Raw genomic sequence first — 12,241 nt, 5'->3', positions numbered from 1 at the left:
AATCGACAGTTCGGCACAGATTTATTCACGGTTTTTTTATCGCCTGTCTGATTGGTTTTTTGTACCTACCTTGCTTCACAAAAATCCTAAGTACAAGAGTGGTAGTTGTAGTGGTTGGTATATGGGTGAAATGGCGCTTCCTACAAAAGTCATTTGTGTAATATGTATAACAATGCAATGATTCATAAAGAAATAATTGTTGAAAATATAGAGGTTTAGGGTGTCTTGCACAAGACATTTAAACGCATTTAAATCTATTGCTGTCCTGTTCAGTCAGTATATTGTCAAAGCAAGCGAGCAATAAATTTAAATGCGTTTAAATGTGTTGTGCAAGCCAACCTAAATCTCAGAATAAGCCATAGCAGAATTCTAACTCACAGACACCATTTACTTTTCGGCAGTGGTTGTCAATGTCAGTGTCAAAACTGATAACAATTTTTTACGAAAAAAATCGAAACGTAAATACAAAAATAAAATTTAATAGTCGATTAGTCGATATGACACGCACGCACGGAATTTAATAGTGTAGATAAAGTGTAGTTATTTAGTTTCTATTATAATTACAACTATGTTATTTATAGTTGATACGTAGAAGTCTTTGGTTACTTTGATATCAATATCTTAGTGCTATGCAGAATAGAGTTGTTACAATAGTTATTGTATCGTTTTGCGGTCGCCATGCCAGACGTAAAGTACCAACAGCTGTCCGCTAAACTAGACAATGAGAACGACGTAATTACCAATAAAAGTCGTAGAAAATGGTCCGATATATGCTTTCAAAAAGCTCTGCTATCTCTGGGCCTGATACTGCTGTACTTCTCCCTGTCCATTGGTCTCACATTCTACCAGAGATGGCTTCTACAGGTATGTTCTGTTGCAGAAAACCTATGTTATTGATTATAAATTAAACCATTTTATATCTAATTTAACCCAATTTGTTGCAGGGGTTCAAATTTCCACTTACAGTGGTTATGTACCATTTAGTTATAAAGTGGCTGTTGTCTGTTTGTGTACGGACCATTCTGTACTGCATCACGGGCATCCCTCAGCTGTGCCTACCGTTCATGACGTGCCTACGGTCCGTGTGCCCGACCGGAGTGGCCAGTGGCATCGACGTTGGCTTCTCCAACTGGGGACTGGAGCTGGTGACAATATCCCTGTACACTATGACTAAATCTACAACTATAATTTTTATACTGGGTTTTGCAATATTGCTGGGGCTGGAGAAAAAGGTATGTGTTTTAATTTTGTAGTGTCTGATACAAAATGTCTGTGTAAAGAGCCAACATTACTCATGAGATGAAAAAAACCTAGAGATTATACTTATGTGTGCATAGTGAGGGTCTGGATAGTAAATGCTAACTACATTAATTACTGTTTTGTTATAAAAGTCAAATTCTATTTAAGTTGAATTTGGGTTGAGTTTTACAAAACATTTTATTTTGTAAAAAAAGTAAACCTTGAATTGAACTATTGTATAGGTACTTACCTTTTTTTATCGGAAATAATTAACTGTGTTGTGCTTCAGTAAATTTGTAATTGGTACTGAACCTACCTTGTAATTGAGTTGAAATGCTACTAATACTATTTAAAATATTGTTTGTCTCTACTTATCTATACTCTTACCACCTTGTGATGTAATCTTCTATCATAGTCCTCTGAAGTGCTCTTATGGCATGTAGGTTCCAAATATAGTCTTAAAAAACCTACAAAAAATAAATTATTATTAATCAATAGCTTTTATACTGAACTTCTCTTAGCTTTTAATAAAGAATTCTGGCATAAAATGTAGCTTGTGTAAAACAAGAAAGTATAAACTATCTACAACCAGCTTTAATTGTGTTAATTCTATAGGTAAAATTTTCATTCATCTAGCTTCTCATTTCTGTCTATATTATTTATATCTGACTTCACCCACATGGATTACAATGTAAATACACTTGCACATAGGTATACAGATGGTTCTTGCTAATATCAGAATGTTTACATTTAGTTACTGTAGGTAAAGTATACTTGAACCAAGACTTAACATTATAAATATCAATTTATCTGTATGCAAATAAAATAAATTGGCATTCAGAAAATAATAAACAAATTAGATATTCTATTCTTTATGGTAGGTGGATTCAGGGTATTGTTGCAACTGCATGTTGATAACAAAAATTTTCCAATCAAGGAACTCAAAATACTTCTCAAATGAGAGGGTACAAATTTACTAAAACTGTACTAAAGTCCACTAAATTTAAAAAAAAGGTAAAACTTGATGTGACTATTTCTATTCAAATGAGCCCTTGAATTGGTACCTTGATATGTAATTTCTTTCATTACATATTTAAATAGACACTCAACATGTGTAAAACATGCAATCCCAAAGTCAGCTAATATATATTCAGATTACCACTGTGCTTAAACCTTCTATTTCCTTTCAGTCATGGTCATTGGTGGGCATAATCCTAATGATTGCAATGGGCCTAATCATGTTCACCTACAAGGCGACTCAGTTCAACCTACTCGGCTTCAATTTCCTGCTTCTGGCATCGTTTGTGGCCGGTCTCCGGTGGACATTCGCTCAGCTGCTTATGCAGAAGAGCAAGCTTGGTCTGCACAACCCTATTGACATGGTTTACCATGTGCAGCCCTGGATGTTTTTGTCGCTGCTGCCGTTTACCATGTACTTTGAAGGTAGGAATGATGCTATATTTTTCTGATATCCTTATTTGTGATAAAGGTGAATCTTTACTGTCACATTTCTTCCTCATGACTACCAAGATCGTGATTCCTGAGTTTTTTTTTATTTATTATCATAAAACCAATATTATGGTTTTTTTGCGTTTTATCTACTGTTTTACTTTATATGTTCAACACCTTTATTTAAGTGCATAATGGAAAGATCCTGTTTGATTTGATAAACCTGTGCAATAGCGAATTCTATAAGTTTTCTTAATGTAAAACTTGTTTTGGTGGACAAGATAGTAGTAATTTAATATGTAGGTACCAGTTTTAAGGTCGTTTATCTTTAGAATTTTATTGCTTGATAATGATTCTTGCCATATACCTAATACCTTCGACCACTGATAGATAATGTTTTAACTAGGCATAGGCAGTAAACTCTTTGAGAAGTAATAAATTGTAATAAGTATGATACATGATAAGAACGTATTTTGACTAATATTGGCCACATACCTAATTACCTACCTCATACTATAGATTTGATTATAAGTAGGCGTGATGTGCGTGCGAGGGCATATGATAATGATAACCAGTAGAGTGAATACACCCACACAAAATTGCCTTGAAGGAAGCCAGTGTGGTGTAGGAAACGTCACATAATATGATTTGAATAAGGCCCGGGTCTCCTATTACGCGCCGTAGATCGCGTCCAGCGTCACGCCGTAGGCCGCGTCACAATGCTCACTATATATACGCGCCAACGTCGGCGTGTGAGGGAGACCGCATCAGTACATTTCTATAGTGAGCATCGTGACGCGGCCTACGGCGTGACGCTGGACGCGACCTGCGGCGTAAATAGGAGACCCAGGCCTTAGTGATTAAAAGTCTACTCTAGATATACTGCTGCCAAGCTAAAACCTGAACATAATGGGTTTACCTATATGTTTTGCTGCATTCACAGCATGCCTTGCCGAGGCATGGATACAAGGCTATTGTTATGGGGAGAAAAACTAAAAGCTAATTACAGATGGCGCCTTAGACGGCTGCGCCTGATTCCCCAGTTCTAATTGGTTGGTTCAATCGCCATTTTTTCTCCCTAACAATGTAAAGTTTCACTTGGTTTTCTTTCCCATTCGTTAATTTATGAACCTACCATGTTTCAGGGTTAGGCTGCATCCGAGAGCTGATGTCGATGCCGCCGCCGCTGCTGCTCCCGACGCTGGTGAAGGTCTCGGTGGGCGCCAGCCTCGCCTTCGCCATGGAGATCAGCGAGTTCCTAGTCGTCACCTACACCTCCAGTCTTACACTCTCCATAGCTGGTATATTTAAGGTAAGCTATAACCCATTCCACGGGGAAAGACATCTGACAGAACCCTTATTACATTCGATTAAGGGGTAGTTTTTTTTGTATCATATGTCTTTTATAGCTATATCTGCAACCACCAACCCGCAATGGGCCCGCGTGGTGGACTATGCTATGCCTCGAATCCTTCCCTCATCCTAGAATGAGACCCGTGCCCCAGCAGTGGGGATGTGTTGAGTTGTGATGATATCTACAACCCGCCAACCAACCGTGGAGATTAGGGCAGTTACCTTCGAGTCTTGGAGGAGGCTCGAGTCCTGGAGTGGAACATTATGGGCTGTGCTTTTGTTTTTTTATATTATTTATGGCCAGATAGATTCATACGTGTGGCATACGGCATACCCTGTACATGTACAGTCGGCGACTAACGCTTATCTGACTTGCTAAAGTTGCTAATCCTTTCACTCTCGTTGATACCTAACACATTCAAGAAGTAAATTCTGTTTATATAAGTATACTTACTCGAATGAAACCTTTGTGTGTGGCCATAATCCTAAACTCAAGCTTAGTGCTCTTCTGTGCTAGATTTCCAAATTTTCACAAGAAGTTTTGCATTTAATTATCTTACTGCAATCATACATCATACCACATGTTAAATGGCAACACACAATTCATTTGAAAATACAAATTCCAAATCTATCTCTATTCCAGGAGATGTGCATTCTAGTCCTGGCGGTTGAGGTGGGAGGCGACCAGCTGAGCCCAGTGAACGTCGCAGGGTTGTCGCTGTGCTTGCTTGGCATCGCCGGACACATAGTCCACAAGATCATCGTCATCCGCCGCGTCGCCGGCTCAGTGACAGCCCTAGACGACGACAACTTTGACCCACCCGTCACGTTAAGAACGAAGAAGCCCGACAACCACCAACCCCTGTTAGCAGACCAGCAGTGGAGCAATGAGGCAAATAGTGAAGACAGCGATGTTGATTCTAATATAGTGCTTTATGAAGTGATGCAGAGGCGAGATGCTAAAAGATAGACAAGAAATGAAATGATGACGATACGGTGGCGGTAGTAAGCCGTATAACCGCCCCGCTGGTTAAGTTTTTAAGAGGCTTCTATCATTCAAAGTTCCATGGATGAAATATTATGCCGCATTTATGAAACAAGTCGCACATGAAATAGGTGGCGTTTCCATACAAATAATTGTGATAAGTTTAAGGGATCCCTAGATGGCGTTGTAAACAAAGGAGGGCCTTTCCATCAATACTTAGTCACATACTAAATGCTCTCAAGAGTAGTCAAGACTCAATGAACCTTCATACCATGTTTCAGGGTTAGGCTGCATCAAGCAAGAGGCTGCTAAACGCCCTATAAATATGTCTGATTCCGGTCTAAACATCCGTTACACTTGGTCTTTGTGTATCTTAAGAATAATAACGGCCTCAGCTTTATTTATTGGTGTAACTTTACTAATGCGATTGTATCCTTCATAAATAGGTTGTTATATTTTATGCGTGGACTACAGGACATGGGACGCGTTTGTATGTGTGTGTGTGTGTGACCTTTCATGTGACAGAGTGTGAGTGGGGTACATCGTGACCCGTGCAGGGTGATTGTAAGGCAGAAGTACAAATATACCTTATCGGTAAAGTACTTACTTTACCACATAATTATCAAATTAACATACTTAATATATTTCTACTATTAAAGTTAAGCGTAAAGAGCGACAATTTTATTTTTATTTTATATTGTTATATAATGTCCACAACATTATAATTAGTTTGCACTACTGTCTTTAGGACATCCTGTAAATATATGTGATTCATTACAATTAAATTAAGTGTATTTAAATGGGTATTTATAATTATAAAGATATAATGCATTTACAACACATGTTTGATTGTCGCTGAGTTGCACTTATTTACTAACTACCTACCTACTATTCGCTACAGTTCTCACCTTTAAAAAGTTATTAATCAAATACCTAGATGGTCGCTAATACTATCACAAAAAAAATACTATTTAAAAATTTTACTTTACTATTTGCTGCCACCAATAAAAAATATGTAACGGTCAAATATTATTTTTAATGTAGGTACTTTGTTATTAAAAAATTATGCCTCCATTTGAAAAGTAGAAAAAACTGCGGTAAATTAAAATATTTGAAACGTGACGCATTTTCTTAGAGCGGATGTGACGTAAAAGCGTGGATATGTCAACCTCAGAATAATCTATGCCCATAGAACTAAGCATAGGTGCGACTCGCGTGAGTCATTATTCCGAGCCGTGAAACGAGACTATGACGTCACACCAAGCGCGCCAAAAATGACAGTCGTTTACTATAATAAAGCGATGAAAAGCTATTGAACAGGAATATAAAAATACATGCATAATAGGTAATATGCTTTTAGCATTAAGTCCACCTTTTATAGAATAAAATAGTACACTTATATTTCACATTAAATTTGTGCAATAAAGTATCAAATAAATAAATATTTACTCGCTCAAAAATGAATGGAAGATTTTCAACCATAGACAGTGCTGTTGACTGTTGAGGTTGAGTATGAAGTCATCTATAATCTATGGTTGTTTGTCTATGGTTGAAGATCTCCCATAATGGGACATTTTCTTTTGACGTTTAAAAGTTCCAAAGTCGACCAATAGATGGCATCCGGCCTGTCGTTTTTTATGAGCTGCATTCTTCTGAGGGGACGGAAGATGTCATAAATGGTACAAAACTGTCTTAAACTAGTTAACACTTAGGGCGTCTTGCACAACAAAGTTAAATAAAATTAAATAGTTTGTCTCTTGCTCTGACAGTATAATGTCAGAGCAAGAGGTCATAGATTTAATTTTATTTAACTTTGTTGTGCAAGACGCCCCTAATATTATTGCATATGGTTGAATTCACATCCATCGGGTTTTTGTATTGGCTGAAAGGACTGGAATCCAAGCCGGCAAAAAAAATATGCAGTTGAGTATGAAGTTTTACTAGCGCCATCTATAATCGGTTTTTGTCTATGGTTGAAAACCTCTCAATGAACTATCATCAAAAATATTGATTTAAAAAATAATATTTGACATCTATCGGCTTGAACAAAAACTCAACTGACAGCTGTCAAGGAAAACGGCTCATTATTATTCCGAGATTTCTGCGGGCAGCATTCTCTATTTCGGAACCAAGGACTTTGTATATATAACAGGACTGAGTACTGCCAAAATTTTAATTACTAAAACACGTCGTAAGCTGTTGTAATAAGATTCAATTTGGCAATCAACGTTTCAAGAGCCAAAACGAGCCGAGCGAGATAGCTAGATTAGAGGCCGTTTGTCCCTTACTAACGCTTGCCATCCCAAAAAAAACGTGATAGTTGGTAGAAAATATTTGATTTGATTTGAATTGAAAATGTTAGATTTTTATGTCAAACAATGATTTAATTATCATACGAACTCTAAGCATAACTTATAATTAAATAATAACTTTAAACTTACTAATAAGATTAAAGTTATTATTTAATAAGATATTATTTTGTATCGTACCTCATAATAATTATGTTAAACCTGTCATTATTTCAAACACTTGGTAGTATTCTTTTTATTACCTTATGCCAACCCTTTCATCTGTCATGGCGGTTTGTTTTGAATTTATTTGTTGTTGTCTTGTCATACCAAGTTATATTTGCAAATTAGTAAGTTTCATTGAAGAAATTGAGAAAAAGTGCTGTGTACAAGTTTGTAAAAGTGAATCGTGTGGTGGTTGCGGCATATTATTTCACAGGTAAGCCGAGAAAGGTAATATTAGATTTATAACAAATAGGGTAACCATGCGATATGACATTACCTATTACCTAGCTTCCACTGTCTGCCCGTCTGTCTTTCAATGTGCCATGACTAATTATATATTTTATTTCTTTGTCAGATTTCCCAAGAATGAAGATAAGAAAAAAATATGGCTATCCATCCAGATGTTGTTCCGGTGTCACAATAGATCATCATCATCCAGTTCAATGTAATGAAGAACCACACATGAGTTCCAGTTGTGAAGGCATTAGCTAATTCATATTTAAATTTTAACATACTTATTCCATAATGGAAAATCTAATTCCTTAAAGAATTTAGGCAGTAACATTGGCCTCCGGCAGAATTGTATAAAACAATATTGTTTAGCCATGTTTAGTAATATTAAAAATAAATTCGATATACAGGGTGTTAACTAGAATGCGTTTGAGCGGGAAATGGGGGTTAGTATTAGTCTAACCAAGCACGTTTCTAAGAAAAAAACATCAGAATCTCGAATATTTATGTTTAAAGTCTAAAGTAAAGTGGAAAGTTTTACCTTAATCAAAAACATGGTCACCCTACACAAACACATAACCAATGAGACATTCGATTGCAAAAGAACACACACTGTAAATTTGTTATCAACTTCACTTTTCATAATTTATTTGATGTAACTATGATTGTAATTAATTACACAGTAGGTAATAACAATTATTTAATAAAATTGAAATTATTCATGGTGATTAATGACATACTAATCAACAATTAAACAGCTGATTGTCATAAAGTTTGATAGATCGTACAGAATATAATTTATGACTTTCTAGGAGCTCAGAACAATAATTAAACCATTTTACTCAGAATAAGGTAAGCGTTTAGTATTCACCCTTGATACTTACCACATTTTATTTTTCTTTTATTACCTAAAGATGCGTACAGACCGGCCCAACGAACGTCCACCGATGGACATTTATCATACATAATACAGGGGCAGATTGAGCAACGAAGGTCAACAAAACCCGTTCTTTGGCGTTCGTTTGGCCGGTCTGTATGCAGCTAAAGTTAAAAGACCACAATGCATAACAGGGTCTACTTCAATGACGAATTGGTTTACTTACACTCGCTCATCTCGATTTGTGTTGTGTACTTGCGATTGAGACGTCTTTGATGACGAATAGTACGGAAATCCTCATAATAAGTATGGCCTCACTTTAAATACCAGTAGAATAATAACAATCTCGCGTATCATAACCATCGAGTATTTATGATAGTCATTACCTTCTCTGTGGATCTAGTCTGTCAGTCAGTCATTGTTGTTTACTTGTTTACAATCATTTTTTTACAATTATTACCTAAAAGGGAAAAGGTACCTACAATTCTATCTTTTGATTACCAAGCCTTGTTCCTCATTTCGTTTTATGTTGTGCTGTGCTGTGAATACGTGTGACCTATGTTATGAAGCATAAAATGAAAATGTTCTGTATTCATAAAAGATAATTGTGTATCAATAAAGTGATACTTATGGAGTAAAATGAAATGTCTACAATGGATTGGGTACTTTGAGTACCCAAAATCTCGGTAGGTACCTTGACGATGTGGCTCCACGAGTGTGGTGCAGATGCACGCATACTTTTTTATTGACCTTGGCTTTGAATTGTTTGGCCTTGATCTTGGCTTTCAAGTTCATGGTCATTCTGTCAAACGTACCTAAACTTGAATAGGGTGACTATGAAATTTTAAAATGTACTAAATAAAACTGTTTTATGTTGGTCAGCTTAAAGCAAATAAAATACGTTTTTTAATGTCTTATCGTGTTCAGTATCATCAGCTGTATCTACAATTTCCCGCTCCAACGCAATTAAGTTAACACCCTGTATACAGTGTTTTTTATTTGAATTTGTCAGAATCTACTATATCCCATTCCACGGGGAAAGACATTTGATAAGTCAAAGTCAATATATAAATACAAACAAAAACTAGCCTTATTCGAATGTAATAAGGGTTCTGTCAGATGTATTTCCCCGTGGAATGGGATATAAACTATCGCCGTCCTTGATAATCACAAAATAATTTCATTTGTCATAGACAGCATCCCGAAGATATGAATGATATATGCAACTCCGAAGAGTGACTAAGATTTTGTCGACCTACGGTAGCGATTGTTTAGTAGAATTATCCATAAATTGTTTACCTATAAAGCAAAAATATTTTTTTGGGTCCCAATTTCTGATCACTGTAATAATTATATTATTACAACAAATCCCCAAAGTCCCACGAAACACAACTTTCGTGGTCACCTTATTAGAAAGGGACAAACGGCCTCTTTACTACCCCTCCTGCTCGGCTCGCTTTTGGGTTCCGAGTACTCAGTCCTGTTATATATGTCGCAGCCGGATCGTATAATCCGCCGTATTACATTACGGCTGGCCGCATTACAACACAGGGCCGCTTTGTAATGCGCCGGATCAACGTTTAGCCGCATTGTCATTTCAATACGTTCTTCAATACGGCGGCCCACGTTTAGCCGCATCGTACTACTAGTGAATTGTAGGGTAACCATGTCCATACTAAGCATTACATTACAGGTGAAGGATTTTTGTAATCATAATAGAGTAAATCTATCATATGGACTTCCATTAAAGTATCAAAATACTGTTAATAGGCACTACTCGGATTGTAGGATCTTCGGAATTATTATTCTTCATCATCAACATCACTTCTGGACGTAGGCCTCTCCCAAAGCACACCACTGGATGCGATCTACAGCATTCCACATCCAATCATAACCAGCCACCTTTCGCAAGTCGTCACCCCATCTAGCCTGCGGGCGTCCCACACTACGTTTGCCTCGTCGCAGTCTCTTCAAGATCAAATAACCTTTGCCGGCCACATTTATATTTTTTGACCCAGTAGTATTATCTGGAAATCCGCCGACCAGCAGAATCCATGGTCACTTTAGCTGATTGATGTGCGTTATATACCTATTTTGTACGTTTTTCACTGTACCGCATTGATCGGAATAGAAATTATTTAATTTCAAGTGAAAATTGTTCTTGAAGTACTGTTTACTAGCATATTTAACACGATTTCTTCGTTTTAATCATCATCAAATATCTGTATCCAACGCCATTATTGTTGTTATGTTAAGCAGCGCCACGAGTGTTAAAAATCAAAACTAAAATCTTTCAAAGCGGCGGCTAATCTCTCGTCGTATTACATAACGGCCAGCCGTATTGAATGACGTATGATGTCGAATACAATCCGGCGCATTTTCATTCAGCCGTATTCAATACGGCTAAACGTTGATCCGCCGCATTACAAAGCGGCCCTGTCTTGTAATGCGGCTAGCCGTCATGTAATACGGCGGGTTATACGATCCGGCTGCGACATATATACAAAGTCCTTGTTCGGAACGCAGTCTACGGCGAGCGGAGGCGGAAGTGACGTCCTGCAACTGGAACCATAGACTTAAGCTGCGTACACACCGGGCCAACGAAGGCCAACGAACGGATATATATGTCGCAGCCGGATCGTATAATCCGCCGTATTACATTACAGCTGGCCGCATTACAACACAGGGCCGCTTTGTAATGCGCCGGATCAACGTTTAGCCGCATTGTCATTTGAATACGTTCTTCAATACGGCGGCCCACGTTTAGCCGCATCGTACTACTACTGAATTGTAGGGTGACCATGTCCATACTAAGCATGACATTACAGGTGAAGGATTTTTGTAATCATAATAGAGTAAATCTATCATATGGACTTCCATTAAAGTATCAAAATACTGTTCATGGGCACTACTCGGATTGTAGGATCTTCGGAATTATTATTCTTCATCATCAACATCACTTCTGGACGTAGGCCTCTCCGAAAGCCCGCCACTGGATGCGATCTACAGCTTTCCACATCCAATCATAACCAGCCACCTTTCGCAAGTCGTCACCCCATCTAGCCTGAGGGCGTCCCACACTACGTTTGCCTCGTCGCAGTCTCTTCAAGATCAAATAACCTTTGCCGGCCACATTTATGTTTTGACCCAGTAGTATTATCTGGAAATCCGCCGACCAGCAGAATCCATTGTCACTTTAGGTGATTGATGTGCGTTATAACTTTTGTACGTTTTTCATTGTACCGCATTGATCGGAATAGAAATTATTTAATTTCACGTGAAAATTGTTCTTGAAGTACTGTTTACTAGCATATTTAACACGATTTCTTCGTTTTAATCATCATCAAATATCTGTATCCAACGCCATTATTGTTATTATGTTAAGCAGCGCCACGAGTGTTAAAAATCAAAACTAAAATCTTTCAAAGCGGCGGCTAATTTCTCGCCGTATTACATAACGGCCAGCCGTATTGAATGACGTATGATGTCGAATACAATCCGGCGCATTTTCATTCAGCCGTATTCAATACGGCTAAACGTTGATCCGCCGCATTACAAAGCGGCCCTGTCTTGTAATGCGGCTAGCCGTAATGT

At 37.6% G+C, this 12,241-nt stretch overlaps 1 protein-coding gene and 1 long non-coding RNA gene across 2 annotated transcripts; both read left to right on the top strand.

The window, feature by feature from the left end:
* The first annotated feature begins 436 nt into the window (after nt 1-436).
* On the top strand, nt 437-5,864 carry LOC105388271 (solute carrier family 35 member C2). Its single transcript, XM_011559153.3, has 5 exons — nt 437-864; nt 945-1,232; nt 2,430-2,682; nt 3,834-4,000; nt 4,685-5,864. Exons 1-5 carry the CDS (start codon nt 679-681, stop codon nt 5,009-5,011), a joined length of 1,221 nt encoding a protein of 406 aa, XP_011557455.1. The 5' UTR covers nt 437-678; the 3' UTR covers nt 5,012-5,864.
* Nucleotides 5,865-7,151: 1,287 nt separating this feature from the next.
* Nucleotides 7,152-8,177, top strand: LOC119694001. Its single transcript, XR_005254714.2, has 2 exons — nt 7,152-7,753; nt 7,895-8,177. It is a non-coding gene; the product is annotated as an uncharacterized LOC119694001 (long non-coding RNA).
* The last annotated feature ends 4,064 nt before the right edge of the window (nt 8,178-12,241 follow it).

The sequence above is a fragment of the Plutella xylostella genome, chromosome Z (genome assembly GCF_932276165.1).
Source record: "Plutella xylostella chromosome Z, ilPluXylo3.1, whole genome shotgun sequence".
Lineage (NCBI taxonomy): Eukaryota > Metazoa > Arthropoda > Insecta > Lepidoptera > Plutellidae > Plutella > Plutella xylostella.
Note: the sequence above shows the minus strand (reverse complement) of the source record. Positions and strands in the feature narration are given on the sequence as shown.

Bases quoted from the DNA above. Each gene is read 5' to 3' on its own strand.
- LOC105388271 (XM_011559153.3), top strand. From the start codon at position 679: ATGCCAGACGTAAAGTACCAACAGCTGTCCGCTAAACTAGACAATGAG. The intron at 1,233-2,429 runs GTATGTGTTTTA...ATTTCCTTTCAG, and splicing joins TGCTGGGGCTGGAGAAAAAG to TCATGGTCATTGGTGGGCAT. The intron at 4,001-4,684 runs GTAAGCTATAAC...TCTCTATTCCAG, and splicing joins CCATAGCTGGTATATTTAAG to GAGATGTGCATTCTAGTCCT.